Source organism: Dendrobates tinctorius, unplaced genomic scaffold, assembly GCF_039654945.1.
Source record: "Dendrobates tinctorius isolate UK_male_01 unplaced genomic scaffold, ASM3965494v1 ptg000065l, whole genome shotgun sequence".
Taxonomy (NCBI): domain Eukaryota; kingdom Metazoa; phylum Chordata; class Amphibia; order Anura; family Dendrobatidae; genus Dendrobates; species Dendrobates tinctorius.
Window position 1 is genome coordinate 6362726 of NW_027361733.1, and position 16190 is coordinate 6378915.

Here is a 16190-nt window from a genome sequence, read left to right on the forward strand (position 1 = left end):
GTCACTTCTGCATTTTGTCGTTGCTCACCCCTAGAGGTACAGTAGCATGAGGTGGTGTCTACGACCCACAGAAGTTGCTCAGATCGTGCAGCTCATCCAGGATGGCACATCAATGTGAGCTGTGGCAAGAAGGGTAGCTGTGTCTGTCAGCACCGTGTCCAGAGCATTGAGCAGGTACCAAGAGACACGCCAGTACACCAGGTGACGTAGAGTGGGCTGAAGGAGGGCAACAACCCAGCAGCAGGAGGAACAGAAGGAGCAGTGCTAGAGCCCTGCAAAATGACCTCCAGCAGGCTCATTGAAGGTGGTATTAAGGTCCCGATGTCCACAAGTGGGTGTTGTGCTTAACACCATGCAGGACGATTGACATTTGCCAGAGAACACCAAGATTGGCAGAATCTACATTGGCGCCCTGTGCTCTTCACGAATGAGAGCAGGTTCACACTTAGCACATATGACCGAGTCTGGAGACACCGTGGAGAATGTTCTGCTGCCTGCAATATCCTTCAGCATGACCGATTAGGCAGCGGGTCAGTAATGGTGTTAGGAGGCATTTCTTTGGAGGGCTACATAGCCCACCATGTGCTAGCCAGAGGTACCCTGACTGCCATTATCTACCAGGATGACATCCTCAGACCTATAGTAAGACCATATGCAGGTGCACTATGTCCTGGGTTCTTTGTGATGCATGACAATTCTAGGCCTCGTGGCTGAAGTGTGTCAGCAGTCCCTGCATGATGAAGGCATTGATGCTATGGATTGACCTGCCAGTTTCCCACACCTGAATCCAATTGAGCAGATCTGGGACATCATGTCTCGTTCCATCCACTAACGCAACATTGCACCACAGACTGGCCATAAGTTGACTGATACTTTAATCCAGGTCTGAGAGTCTGAGAGGAGATCTCTTGAGAACATCCGCCGCCTCACCAAGAGCCTGCCCAGGCGTTGTAGAGAGCTCATACAGTCACATTGAGGCCACACAGTCTTGAGGCATTTCCACCTAAGTTGGATCAGCCTGAATTTTGATTTTCCACTTTGATTTTGAGTATAATTCCAAATCCAGACCTACATGGGATATTCATTTTGATTTACATTTTATGTCTTATTCTCAACACATTCAACTATGCAGTGAATAAAGATTTGGATCTGGAAGATTTCATTCAGTCATATATAGGATGTGGTATTTGAGTGTTCCCTTTTTTTTTTTTTTTTTTGAGTAGTGTATTTTTATCGTGGCTACCACCTCCACTATCGCCTTCCATAGTCAGTCCTGATATTTTTCATTGTGACTTATCTTGCAGAGATTCACATTCGCAAACAGCATTCTCAAACAGAGTATGCACTGAAGTGTCGCTTCTGCCCTGCCACTTTTCATGAGCGCTTTGTCCTGAGACAGCATCAAAAGGACCATCAGAAAGAGAAGACGGCGAAGTCTAATATGCTCAGGATCAAGAGGAAAGTGGTGATGAGAAATGTGAGTATGAAGACTGTTAGATTTCATGATTACCTTGTGAGGGTTGTGCGGAGAACAGCAGTCCTAAATATGTTTCTGGTGGAAACATTTCCTAAGGTGCCGCAGAAAGTATTGATTAACCCATTCACGACCTCCGCCGTACATGTACTTTGCAATTGGAAGTGGGTGTATGGCGTGGGCTCCTGCAGCGATCCCGTCCCAGACCAGTCATGTGATGGCTGTGTATTATAGCCAGGACCTGCCACTAACAGTTGTGGGTGGAACAATGCAATCAGACAGCTCCCTCAGGCTGAAGAATAAAAATGTTTTAGGTCTTGAAAAATAGCAACACAACCACCAAAAATTTTTTGCAGGCATCTGATTTTTTTTCACCAGTAAAATAATAAAAACTGCACGTTTGGTATCGCCATAATCCTGTTTTTGAGGAGAATCCTATTGCGAGGTCAATGTTACCAATAAATGTACACCGTAAAAACAATTCGCAAAAAACAATCTCAGAATTGTGGGTTTTTTCTTCCTGCAATTTCACCGCGTTTTGAATTTTTTCCCCCATTTTCCAGCACACTAGGTGTTAAAATGAATGGTGTCATTCAAAAGAGCTACTTGTCCCTCAAAAAACAAGTCCTCATATGTCTTTGTGGACAGAAAATAAGAGTTATGTCTCTGGAAAGAAGGGGAGGGAAAAAAACGGGAACTCAAAAACGGAAATTGGTGTGAAGAAGTTAAGCAATCATAATATTTTGGTGTAGATGATGTATACCCCCTGAGAGTTAACAAATTCCCCAAGCTGATTTACCGGAGGCAGCATATGCTGATGGCCAGAGAAATGGCATAAGTTGACCCTTCTGATGATGAATATCTGAGGTGAGGGCTGCCCCATACCTGTATAGTCATTCTAGGCTCTATTATCAGGGGTTAAAAGGAGTCCTCATTCAGTACTTGTAACTAAGATTGTAACGGACATTATGCTGATCCCTCTAATTTCAGAACAATAAATCGAGTCTGCTGGAGAATGAGTGGAGCCCGGGGCCACTGGAAAAAGAGTTTGCCTGGCAGGTGGTTCCTGCAGAACAGGAGGCTGAGGTCCACTTCTTGATCAGTAGTTCGGAGGAGATTGATGCCCTGTCTCAGTATCACGTCCTCCCGGTGCAGACTGAGGACGGCAGTATCATTGGCCTACAGGTGACAGGACTGCAGGAAATGGAGCAGGTAGATGCTGACACCATACACGCTCAGGTGATTTTAGGGAAGGCCGTCTGAGGGAGAAAAAAGTGTGAAATCTACCAAAGTTTGGGGGCTCCCTGGATTTCAGAACTGGCTCGCAGTCCTGGCACCCGTCTGGAAATGAGCTGTTGAGCGCAGTTATAATGGGACCTCCGCTATGCACATTCCTCATTCTGATGGAAGGGGATGAACACACTCATTCTGATGGAAGGGGATGAACACACCAGAGAAGAGAGTTTTGTTCTTCAGTTAAATGTTATTGAAAAACAATTTAGTTTTAAGGAGTAACAAAGATTGGACAGGAAGGAACGATAAACCTGAGGAGATGAATAGTTAATGGGTCACAGGTTAGATCCAGTGAGGCTTTGTAAAAGGTTACTGATTGGTAATTACCTGCGGTCCGCGCACAAAGGAGCAGTCACCGTGTGGACTTTTCAGGAGCCAATGCTTGTAATGATGGGAGGGTCTCAGGCCCCACAAGCACATTGCAAATTGCAGTTCTTTGCTACACGGCTCGCTGCCGCTACATGTATGGCCTCCTAACTGACTAATGACTCATGCAGATGTCCTTGAGTCTCTGTGTGAACACGGACTGTAGTAAACAGACTGTCAGCTTGTCTTCCAGCTCAACAGCCTCATGTGCCTAAGGCAGCTAAGCTTTGGTCCAGAGATCCGCAGACACTCCGTGCTCTCATATTGCGGTCTGTGCTCTCACCGGGCTTCACAGACATTTGCATGAGCTGTAAAATTCACCATATTTAATGTGTCATCTTCAATTTATGTTAGGGCTCATTCTTGAGCTTCAGGCTGGGTTCACACGTAGCGGAAATTACCGCGAGAATTCCGGAATTCCATTCTGCGGGAAAATCGTATTTTAGATTCCCGCGATTTTCCCGGGGAAAAACTAGCATTTTGCAAGCGTAATTAGCTTGCAGAATTGCTAGCGTTTTCCAAGCGATCTGTAGCATCACTTGGAGAACTGATTGACAGGTTGGTCACACTCGTCAAACATAGTGTTTGACGAGTGTGACCAACTTTTTACTATTGAAGCCGCGTATGCCACGGTATGAGAAATTCTGCAACTTTACTGTGTTTCAGCTCTTCACTATTTTCAAGGTTCCTAATTACTGTTTAGACCCAAAGGCTGAATTTTGTCTTGCCTGGCACTTCACACAGCTGAGGGTTTGTTATAGTTGTATCCAGTCTTGACAGGTCCTGCAGGTTTGCTGATACATATATTAATACAAGGAAAATGACTCATTCTGGAGTTGGGTGATTTCCTACAGCATGGTCAGGAAGAGGTTTCTGACTGGCTATGAAAATAAGAACATTCTCAATCACTATTATCAAGCAGAGATTTTGAAAATAGTGAAAAATGAAGCACAATGGTCTATTAAATGGCTGCAGAACATCTCATAACACAGGGATTAATCTACACATGTCAGACATTGGGATCAGTCTTCCCATCTATAGGATAATGTGAGAAACTCTCCAACAGCAATAACGTTATATTAGATCAGTCAGTTACATAATGGCAGATTTCGCCAGGCACAATCTAGTACTGCTCTCATAATGCATATGTGGATTGGGAACCGTGTCTTATGAGCTGTTATCCTGACTTCCATTTCTAAAACTACGTTGCATCTGTTTTCTGCAGCAATAGCTTGTAAAGGCCGTCAGATGGCTGAGGATTAGGGCAAAACGTAAATGGAAGAACATCAGAACCATCTGGGGTTTACCCTTTCTAGTGGTTGACCATTACACGTTTACTCGAATGTTGTGTGCCCAGTGGTCATCTTAGGTCAGTGCCTTTATTTTAATATGAAGCTCTAACGGTGGACCATTTCATCTGATGACAAACCGATCAGTGTTCCACTTAACATCGCTGTGTGCAATATTTCTGTTTCCATGTTCAATAAAGGAATTTGGAAAAGCGGAGCCTCTGATTTACCTATCTCTTCCTTTACTCATAAGAGAAATGTGTAGAGAAAATCATACGCCTTTTGCTATTTCTGAAGATGTCCATAAACTTCCATTTATTTCCTAACACAAAGCTCATCCCACAAATGTTATACACAATGGCTGCATCACTGACATTGTCCACTGATTTCTTTCATCATTCAAAGCTCCAACATACATAACTTATTACATCTGCTGACATGAGCTTGGGAGCCTACCTGTGCGTTCTTCCAATTTCTTATCAAGTCTCTCCACCTTTCAAATACTTGATCTTGTCGAAGTGGACATTATTAAAGAGGACCTTTCATCAAAATTTACATGTTAAGCTGGGCACACAATGTAATAGTGGCTGCAGAATGTAACAAAATGTTTGTTTTTATTTCGCCTCTCAGTTACAGAGAAATAAGCCATCAAAGTATTTGGCACCTGATGAATTAAACGAGCTAACAATAGTTAAATCCAAATTAGTGTTTTTACATTGAGGCCCATACTTATCAGATTCCAACTTATACAAGGATAACACCCACCTGAGTTTAATAAAAGTTAACTCATTGGGTACTTGTCACGATGAGACCGAAGCCGTGTGACACGACCTCACGAAAGGTCGGTCAACGGACTGCACAACACACAAGAGAACACCAGGGAAACTTTAACAACCGTGGGTCCTGTCGATGGGGAACGGGGGAAATGGACACCTCCTGCACTTACCTGATGATATGCCATGATCTTACTAGCGTCCCTATACGGGTTCTTTCACCCCGTCGCCGAGCAGGATACCTAATCCTTCACTTGCCCTGCTCCTATCCCTAAGTAGGGAACTGGCAGGTAAGAGCACTGGTCTCACCGCTGCACTAATACAACAGAAAGTAAGGACAGACACCAAAAGGGACAGGGTAAGCAAAAAATGCAACACTTAGCTCCCTCTGCTGCACAGCAGAGTGAGTCACCTGACAAGCGAACTCTGCAAAGCACCACTGCACCCAGCGAGATCCTTCCTGTAGCTTGGTCTCTGTAGAATGAACTAACACCGACAGTTAGCTGCTGCATCAGGTGACCTTTTAAAGGATGTGAAAATGGTCACCACCCACATCAGCTAACCCAGCAGCAATGCAATTACACCAGCAAGCCAGTGGGTGGAAAAAAATGACATTAGCCTTGATGGCCTGAAAGGAAAAAGTTTTAATCTGAGAACCAGTCTGCCACAGATCCAAATATGGATCGTGACAGTATTTTTGAGAAATAAAGTAACAAAACAATATTTTATTCCACTTTGCAACCATTATTACACTGTATGTCCAACTCCACATGAAAAACTTTTTGCGAAGAATGGATTTTTTTTACTTTACTGTAAAATCTGTTTCTCGTAGTCTTCATTGGAAGACACAGAACCATGGGATAGTCTTCTGCCATTTGGAGGCTAATGCTATTATTGCAATTAAATAAAATTGGCTCCTCCCCAGCAGACTATGCCTTGTCTGCTGGAGCCAGGCTTCCTCAGCTTTGTGAGAAAGAAGTTAGGAGAAACTAATGAAGTCAAGAAGAAATATAACTGTACTCCCAACCGGGCAACCAAGGGAGGAAGCTGTGCCCCCCAATGAAGACTAGGAGAAACAGATTTTACAGTAAGTAAATGTATTTTTCTTGTTCATCTTATTTGAGGACATAGAACCATGGGATGTCCTAAAGCTGTCCCTAGAGTGGGATAATAAGAAATATACCGTTACCACCTACTCTTCCGCCGTAACCTTAGCGGAAGTCTGGGCTACTGCTGACTGCAGTATCTTCCTACCAAAGCTTGCATCTTCCGTGGCAAAATTGTGCGCTCTGTAAAACTTAGAGAAAGTATGCACCGATGCCCAAATAGCTGCTTTACAGAGCTGCAAGGCTGATGTCTGATGTGATCTACCTAGGAAGCCCCCACACGTAGAGTGCGCCCTAATCCTAGATGTTGCCACCCTGGTCTTAACCTTATAGGCCTAGATAATAGCAGTGCAGCGGGCAGTAGTCACTTTAGAAGCGGCTTGACCCAAACAATGAGTCCAAATGCCTTAATGAGGCAGTGGCCGATAAATAATATTTCAGGACTCTATAACAGTGTTTAAACAGTGTCGAGCCTTCTTAACAGGATGAGATGATGTATGCCAATATCTTCATTAAGGTGAAAACTCAAAACCACCTTTGGGAGAAAAGACTGAAGTGACTTCAACATGACCTTATCCTGATGAAGAATAAGGTAGGGGGCATGACCAGACAGAGAGCCTCAAGCTCCGAGACCCTCCTTTATAGAAGTGATTGCTAGAGATCTCTGATAGGCTCAAAAGGCGGAGACTGAAGAGCCTCCAAAACAAGATTTAGATTCCATGGATCCAGGGGAGTCCAATAGGGTGGCTTAACATGTATCACCCCCCAAAAGAAAAGATGCTAAATCTTTTTGAAAAAGAATAGCCAGGGAGGACACCTGACCCTTGAAGAAATAAAGCTCCAGCCCTGCTTCCAACTTGAATTGTAAGGTGGGCAGCACTGGCACGGAAAAAGCTATAGGCGAAGTACTAGTCAAGTCACAACAATGAAAATAAGCCTTCCAAGTACGATGGTAGACTCGCAAGGATGGCTTCTGAGTGCTATTCATAGTATGGCTGAATGATTCAGACAGATCTGCTGTCCTTCAAATAGCGGCTTCACCAGCCACGCTGTCAAATTGAGCTCCCTTAAATTTGAATGGAAGGACAAATGGTCCAGGCAGTCCGGGAAAGCCTATGAGACATCCGCCAGGAGATTGAAGTCGGAAAGCCTGCTATTCGGATGTGATCAATCTGGAGCAAGTAGATTGCCTGGAAAACCCTCTACCCTGACTTTGAAGAGTCTGGGTAGAAGTGGAAAAAGGTAAGGCACAGTGAGCTTTGGGACCAAGAGATTACCAGGGCAAAAACTGCGATCATCTGGGGGTCCTGGGATCTTGTCATAAATATCGAAGTAAGAAACTTGGCACTCAACTTATGATAAGGAAATCAGGCAGTGACAAAAAGAGGATGTTTCGGTCCCAGTTGGACCTTCATCAGCCCGACTTCTGTAGGAATGAGTAAGTATAGATACAGGGCTATAGGTGCCTGTAGATGAAGGTGGCATAGCAGCAATCGTAATTAGAGTTTAGTCCTGCAATTATGAGAAGGGGTGTATAGGTCAAAGCTGACCAAAAGCAGGGATTTGAAAAGCTGCAATTATGAGAAGGCGTGTATAGGTCAAAGCTGACCAAAAGCAGGGATTTGAAAAGCTGCAATTATGAGAAGGGGTGTATAGGTCAAAGCTGACCAAAAGCAGGGATTTGAAAAGCAGGCGCTGTGCTTAGCCTCTCCTACACTGACCCAGAATCCACCGTTATCAGATGATGGCACAGCTAAAACAATTTAAAAGTGAAAACAAAATATAAATATAAATAAATCAACAAAAATTAAAAGTATAGAGGTTAATAGTATGGTTGGCAGACTTTTATAATAGTGGATGGTTTGTATGATTATATTTTCACCTTAATATGTATAATGCATTGATGTTCATTGTGATGTTCATAAATTAAATTAAGGATGTAATGTCATTTCTGGGAATATGGTTTATAAATTTGTGTTTTAATTGTTATTCCACATTTGACAAAAGCTTGGGTGGGCTTAGGCCTGTTTCACACTTCCGTTTTTTCAAATCCGTCAAAATCCGTTGTTTTCCGTAAAAAAACGGATCCGCCATTTTTTGCAGGATCCGTTTTTTTTGTCCCATAGACTTCCATTACGGTTACCGCGGATCCGTCAAAAAAACGGATCCGTTTTTAAAAACGGATCCGTTTGCATCAGTTTCCGTCAAAAAAACGGAAGTGTGAAACAGGCCTTAAATGTCTTGTGAGTGGATTTTCATTAACCCCTTCACCACCAAGGGTGGTTTGCACGTTCATGACCGGGCCAATTTTTACAATTCTGACCACTGTACCTTTATGAGGTCATAACTCTGGAACGCTTCTATGGATCCCGGTGATTCTGACATTGTTTTCTCGTGACATATTGTACTTCATGTTAGTGGTAAAATTGCATTCAAGTAACTTGCGTTTATTTGTGAAAAAAATGGAGATTTGGCGAAAATTTTGAAAATTTCGCAATTTTCCAACTTTGAATTTTTATGCCCTTAAATCACAGCGATACGGCACACAAAAAATTTAATACATAACATTTCCCACATGTTTACTTTACATCAGCACAATTTTGGAACCAAAATTTTTTTTTGTTAGGAAGTTATAAGGGTTAAAAATTGACCAGCGATTTCTCATTTTTGCAACACCATTTTATTTTTAGGGACCACATCACATTTGAAGCCACTTTGAGGGGTCTATAGGATAGAAAATACCCAAAAGTGACACCATTCTAAAAACTGCACCCCTTAAGGTGCTCAAAACCACATTCAAGAAGTTTATTAACCCTTTAGGTGCATCACAGGAATTTTTTTGAATATTTAAAAAAAAAAAATGAACATCTAACTTTTTTTCACAAAAAAAATACTTCAGGTTCAATTTTTTTTATTTTACCAAGGGTAACAGGAGAAATTGGACTGCAAAAGTTATTGTGCAATTTGTCCTGAGTACGCTGATACCTGATTTGTGGGGGGGAACGACTGTTTCGGCGCATGGCAGAGCTCAGAATCGAAGGAGCGCCGTTTGACTTTTTCAATGCAAAATTGGCTGGAATTCAGATCGGACGCCATGTCACATTTGGAGAGTCCCTGATGTACCTAAACAGTGGAAACCCCCTACAAGTGACCCCATTTTGGAAACTAGACCCCCCAAGGAACTTATCTAGATATGTGGTGAGAACTTTGAACCCACAAGGGCTTTACAGAAGTTTATAACGTACAGCGGTACAATTAAAAAATCATATTTTTTCCACAAAAATGATCTTTTCACCCCAATTTTTATTTTCCCAATGGTAACAGGACCCTAAAAGTTATTGTGCAATTTGTCCTGAGTACGCTGATACCCCACATGTGGGGGTAAACCACTATTTGGGTGCATGGCAGAGCTCGGAAGGGAAGCGGCGCCATTTGACGTTTTTGGCTGGAATTGAGATCGGACACCATGTCGTGATTGGAAAACCCCTGATGTACCAAAACAGTGGAAACCCCCCACAAATGACACCATTTTGTAAACTAGACCCCCCATGGAACTTATCTAGATGTGTGGTGAGCACTTTGAACCCCCCAGTGCTTCACAGAAGTTTATAACGCCCGGGCGTGAAAATAAAAAATTCGTATTTTTTCCACAAACATGATCTTTTAGTCACCATTTTTTTTTATTTTCCCAAGGGTAACAGGAGAAATTAGACCCCAAAAGTTGTTGTCCAATTTGTCCTGAGTACGCTGATACCCCATATGTGGGAGAAAACTACTGTATGGGCACACGTCGGGGCTCGGAAGGGAAGTAGTGACGTTTTGGAATGCAGACATTGATGGAATGGTCTGCGGGTGTCATGTTGCCTTTGGAGAGCCCCTAATGTACCTAAACAGTGGAAACCCCCCACAAATGACCCCATTTTGGAAACTAGACCCACTAAGGAACTTATTTAGATGTGAGGTGAGCACTTTAAACCCCCAAGGGCTTCACAGAAGTTTATAATGCCAGGGCATGAAAATAAAAAAATCGTATTTTTTTCCACAAACATGATCAATTAGTCCCCAATTTTTTCATTTTCCCAAGGGTAACAGGAGAAATTGGACCCCAAAAGTTGTTGTCCAATTTGTCATGAGTACGCTGACACCCCACATGTGGGAGAAAACTACTGTATGGACACACGTCGGGGCTCGGAAGGGAAGCAGTGCCATTTTGGAATGCAGACTTTGATGGAATGGTCTGCGGGTGTCATGTGCGTTTGGAGAGCCCCTGATGTACCTAAACTATTGAAACTCCCCACAAGTGACCCCATTTTGGACACTAGACCCCCCCACGGAACTTATCTAGATGTGTGGTGAGCACTTTGAACCCCCAAGTGCTTCACAGAAGTTTATAACGCTTGGACGTGGAAATAAAAAAATCATTTTTTTCCACAAAAATGATATTTTTGCCCCCAATTTTTTATTTTCCTAAGGGTAACAGGAGAAATTGGACCCCAAAAATTGTTTTGCAATTTGTCCTGAGTAGGCTGATACCCTACATGTGGGGGTAAAACACTGTTTGGGCACATGGCAGAGCTTGGAAGGGAAGGAGCACCATATGACTTTTTCAACTCAGAATTGGCTGGAATTGAGATCAGACGCAATGTTGCATTTGGAGAGCCCCTGATGTGCCCAAACAGTGGAAACCCCCAATTCTAACTCCAACCCGAACCCCAACACACCCCTAACCCTAATCTCAGCCCTAACCCTAATCTCAGCCCTAACCCTAGCGCTAACCCTAACCCTAATGGAAAAATGGAAATAAATACATTTTTTTAATTTTATGAATTTTCCCTAACTAAGGGGGTGATAACGGGGGGTTTGATGTACTATTTATGGCGGTTTTTATTTTTGGCAGCTGTCGCACGCTGAAAGACGCTTTTTATTGTAAAAATAGTTTTTGCATCACCACATATTGAGAGCTCTAATTTTTCCGTATTTTGACCCACCGAGTCATGTGAGGTCTTATTTTTTGCGGGACGAGTTGACGTTTTTATTGGTACCATTTTCGGGCACATGACATTTTTTGATCGCTTTTTATTCCGATTTTTGGGACGCAGAATGAACAAAAACTAGCGTTTCATGAATTTCTTTTGGGGGAGTGCGTTTACACCGTTCCGCGTGCGGTAAAATTGATAAAGCGGTTTTATTCTTCGGGTCAGTACGGTTACAGCGATACCTCATTTAGGTCGTTTTTTTATGTTTTGTCGGTTTTATGCAATGAAAACTATTTTATATAAAAAATAATTATTTTTGCATCGCTTTATTCTGCGAGCTATAGCTTTTTTATTTTTTCGCTGATGATGCTGTGTGGCGGCTCGTTTTTTGCGGGACAAGATGACGTTTTCAGCGGTACCATGGTTATTTATATGCGTCTTTTTGATCGCGCGTTATTACACTTTTTGTTTGGCGGTATGATAATAAATCATTATTTTTTGCTTCGTTTTTTATTTTTATTTTTTAAGGGGTTCGCTAAAGGGGTTAACTAATGGGACAGTTTTATAGGGCGGGTCGTTACGGATGCGGCGATACCTAATATGTGTACTTTTATTGTTTTGGGTTTTTTTTATTTTCAAAAAATGAATTTATTGGGGAATATTTTTTTTTTTTTTACTAATTTATTTGGCGATTTTTTTTTTTTTATTTTTTTTTTTAAATTATTTTTACACTTTTTTTTTTTTTTTTTTTTTTTTTACTTTATTACATAGTCCCAGGTGGGACATCACTGTCCTGTGACAGATCGCTGATCTGTCACATCACAGATCACTGTGACAGATCAGCAATCTGTCACAGGCATTGAAGAAGACTTCCTCTTGCCTGCGCTTTGCAGGCACTGAGGAAACCAGCTTCCTGCAGGCCCCCGAAGGCCTCCGTCGCCATCTTGGATTCGGGGGCCTGGAGGAAAGGAGCCCCCCGCAGCAGCGCTGCACATTGCGCTGCCGTGGGTGGCTCAGGGAAGCACGGAGGGAGCCCCCTCCCTGCCGAATCTTCCCTTTAACTCCCGGTACACCGCGATCGTGTTTGATCGCAGTGTGCACGGGGTTAACGCGTCGGGGGCGGTCCGTGACTGCCCCTGACACATTGTGCCGGGTGTCAGCTGTGATAATCAGCTGACACCCGTCCGCGATCAGCGGCGCTCACCACGTGGGCGCCGCTGATCGCGGTAGACGTACTATCCCGTCCATGGGCATAGGGGCCCGGGTCCCATGGACGGGATAGTACGTCTCATGTCAGGAAGGGGTTAAAGAGCATTAACTAATGTGAAGGTCGGAATCTTCTACTTTTATAACCCCTAGAGTAAGAGCTGCCAATGTAAAGGAGCCAGGCAGATGGCTCTGGGCTCCAGCTTGGGACTGGGAGTAGTTTATCTTGTCTGCTCCAAACCCCTTGGATTGTCAAGTGGCGAAAAATCACTCCCAAGCCAGATTGGCTGGCATACGTGATGAGCGCCTGCCACTGCATGGCACGAAAAAAGCGAACTCGAGTTCGAGTGACATCAACAACCACCAGAGAGATTGTCAGCAATGAAGGGGAACATTAATACGCCGATCCAGGAACTGTATTGATCTGTCCCAAGAGGTTAGGAGCATGTTCTATAGAGGCCTTGACCAAAATTGAACAAACTGTACCACCTCCAAGGTCGCTACCATCTTTCCCAGAACCCCCATGCAAAAACGAAAGGAATGTCTGCCCAGTGGTTTTAAAGTTCGAATGGAAGACTGAAAAGATAATCTCTTCTCCTCAGGAAGAAATATTGATAACTGAACGATGTCTAGCAAGATTCCCAGAAATGGTAACAGCTATGTTGGAACTAAAACAGACTCTGTCCTGTTGACAATCCAACTGAATCGCTCCACAGTCTGAAAAGCGATCTGTAGTCTCTAGATTTTGCGCAAAGGATGGAGCTTTGATAAGAATGTCGTCCAGATAGGGGAAAACAATTATTCCCCTGGACCGTAGTACTGCCATAACCGAGACCAGGCCCTGAACTGATAGTGATCCTGATTGACCACAAAGAGAAGAAATTGCTGATGGACTGGAAAAATTGGCACATACAAGAACGCATCTTGAATATCAACTGAAAAAAACTATGGTTTCTATGGATGCGACCGCTAACCGGAGCACCTCCATCTTGAGGTGATGAAGCTGAACTCATCTGTTCAGGTGCCTAAAATAGGCCGTATCCTTGAAGCGCTCTGAAGTGGGGCCACTTACCTCCCTGCTTGAAGCAGGGGAGATTGTATAGCCTAGTTGAAACTGTCTCTTAATCTGCGAGACCCGGGAGGGCTAGCATAAAAGAAACTATTTGTGAGGTAGAGCGGCGACATCCATTCTGTAACTCGTAAAGATGATCTCCCTGACCCAAAGATCGCTGACTGACCCCAGCCATGCCTCCTGAAAAAGGAGGAAGTAGCCATCCACTCTGAAAGAAACCCCGATTGGGGGCTGCCCATCAAGCATCAAATCTACCACCTCTGGACCTGAAGGATCTAGCTCTTGACCCAGAGGGGCTTCCCGCAGTTGTCGCTCTTAATTATTGCTGGCCTGGGAGTCTAACCTGCTGACATTACTCATCCGGGGCAGGAAACTGGTGAAAGGGATGGACCTGCAAGGCCCAACGCCTCTGAAAGGGACTGCTTTCACTGAAGTGAGGAAGCAGGGAGCTTCTCCTGCCTGTTTCGTCAGAAATCATCTTGTCTAACCCGGTCTCAAATAAGCAAGATCCTTGGAAAAGTAAACCCATCAAATATTTCTTTGAAGTCAAGTCCGCCCTCCATCCCTTGAGCCACAGCCTATTGCATATTATGGGAATTGTAACACAATTGCTTGCCACCTGGGCAGAGCATTCTGCGGCATCTAAGGATGCTGAACAGAGATTCTTCCCTGCATGTGAATGATCGTAGCTAAGCCGAGATCCCGGGCCCAGCCAACAAACTTTGTCCCAAATGTCTAGCCCAGAGGTCTCAAACTGCATTCCTCAAGGGCTGCAAACAGGTCATGTTTTCAGGATTTCCTTGCATTGCACAGGTGATAATTTAATCACCTGCACAGATAATGATTTCAGCACCTTGTGCAATGCTAAGGAAATCTTGAAAACATGCATGGTTTGCGGCCCTCGAGGAATGTAGTTTGAGACCCATGGTCTAGCCCATGCCATTACCGCCTTGGAAAACCAAGTAGCTGGATAAAGGGCAAAACCTGCTGCCTGAAAAGCGGACCCTGCCACACACTCGATTTGTCAGTTCGAGGGGGCGTTGGATCCAGGATGAATTCTTGTCACGATCCCGCTGCTGATACCGGTATGTCACGGACGGAGGGACGCAACACACTGTCAACACACGGCTATCACATGCACAGGGGGCTAATCTTAATTATCCCACGACTGACACCAATATGTCACGATGCCGCCGCTGACACCGGTATGTCACGGACGGAGGGACGCGACGTACTGCCAACACGGCTATCACAGGCACAGGGTGGACTTATCTTAGTTATCGCACCGCTGGCACCTTGTGATTAAAAAAACCCAGCAAGCCAGTCTTGCCCTTACAATTTACCGCAGGGGGGTTTATTTTGGCTGCCCACAATACTTCACGAAACTTTTCAGTTCCACTTTGGAACTCGCAGCTCTCCGGCGCCCCCTTACCCTCAGGTCAGTCAGGGCACTACACCTGGGATAATTGGTCACCAGTCGGCTGCTTCAATGAGGTCTGGCCACCCAGTGCACTGCAGTGAGGGAATTATAAAATGCTCTGGCCGCAGCCACCCAATTAGCTTATAAAATCCCTTTCCATCACAGCAGTACCCGGTACCCAGACCACACTTCGCTGCCACCAGCTCCAGATTTTCTCTTATTAATTTATAAACTTAATAGAGGGGTTCGAAGCCAACCCGATTCAGTAGCGTAATTATCTTAAAGGCACGTAAATTCGTTTTTAGAGCATGGAGACAGAGCTAAGAAGTTTTACAGTTTAATCCCAAAGACGGGCAATGTTACAAAGATGAAAAGGTTTTACAAAGTTGAGACATTGGATATGTACAATGCAAATATAAAATAAATGGGATTAAAAAAACAAACAAACAGTTTAACACTTACATTTGCTTAGATGGACTTAGGCTAGCCATGTGGGGAGGCGGGGCCATATGTCTCCCTGCATCTGGGATCCTAGCAGCACGGAATCTCCAGCAAGAGTGCCCTCCCAACTCAGTGAGTGTGCTCTATAGTTCTGGGTCATGACATCATAAAAGGGGCCGTCTGGTGATGGTCCTCCCCCTGCTCGTGGAGTTACAATTCTGACTACAAAATTTATAATAACTATATCTCGCAGAGGGTACCTCGTATAAACACGTACATAGTATCACTTTCTTTAGCCTGTCGAAGACAATAATTCAAAACCAAACATGCAGTAATTATGTCACACCGTTTAGGAGAAATCCATTTCTCGGATTCTGTTGGGGCTGCAACTTAGCAAGAACCACCGTCGTGAAGCCGGATCGGAGCACGTCGCAGAAATGTCCATTCCATTTTTCTGTCGTGAACAGGGTCCGAGCTATGACTTCGCTAATATCTCCCATATATACCTATGAGGCCACATCTTTCTCTGACAAAGGAAATTCTTTCCACTTAGCTAATTAACATTCCTTAGCTGAGGAGGGGGAAGGTTGGCACAGGAAGCATCTGGTGTCCTTTTACAGATGCAGGCACAGAGCTACAATGTGGGTGAGGAATGGGGGTTGCAGGGGCTGACAGGCAAAAGTCTCATCTGTAGTGTAGAGAATAGAAGATTCTGGGATGTTCCGTGGAAATCATATCTTGCGTTATCCTTACAATTCTGAACTGGATTCTGAG

General features: G+C 44.0%; 1 protein-coding gene across 4 annotated transcripts in view; it reads left to right on the plus strand.

Moving 5' to 3' along the window:
• Positions 1-4639, plus strand: part of LOC141094692 (uncharacterized) — a 66503-nt gene extending 61864 nt beyond the window's left edge. For all 4 annotated transcript variants that reach the window (XM_073580578.1, XM_073580579.1, XM_073580577.1 and 1 more), the window contains 2 exons: positions 1305-1477; positions 2465-4639. In XM_073580578.1, the coding sequence (XP_073436679.1) occupies positions 1305-1477; positions 2465-2737 (446 nt within the window). In that variant the 3' untranslated portion in view covers positions 2738-4639. The remainder of the gene's footprint in view (positions 1-1304; positions 1478-2464) is intronic.
• The last annotated feature ends 11551 nt before the right edge of the window (positions 4640-16190 follow it).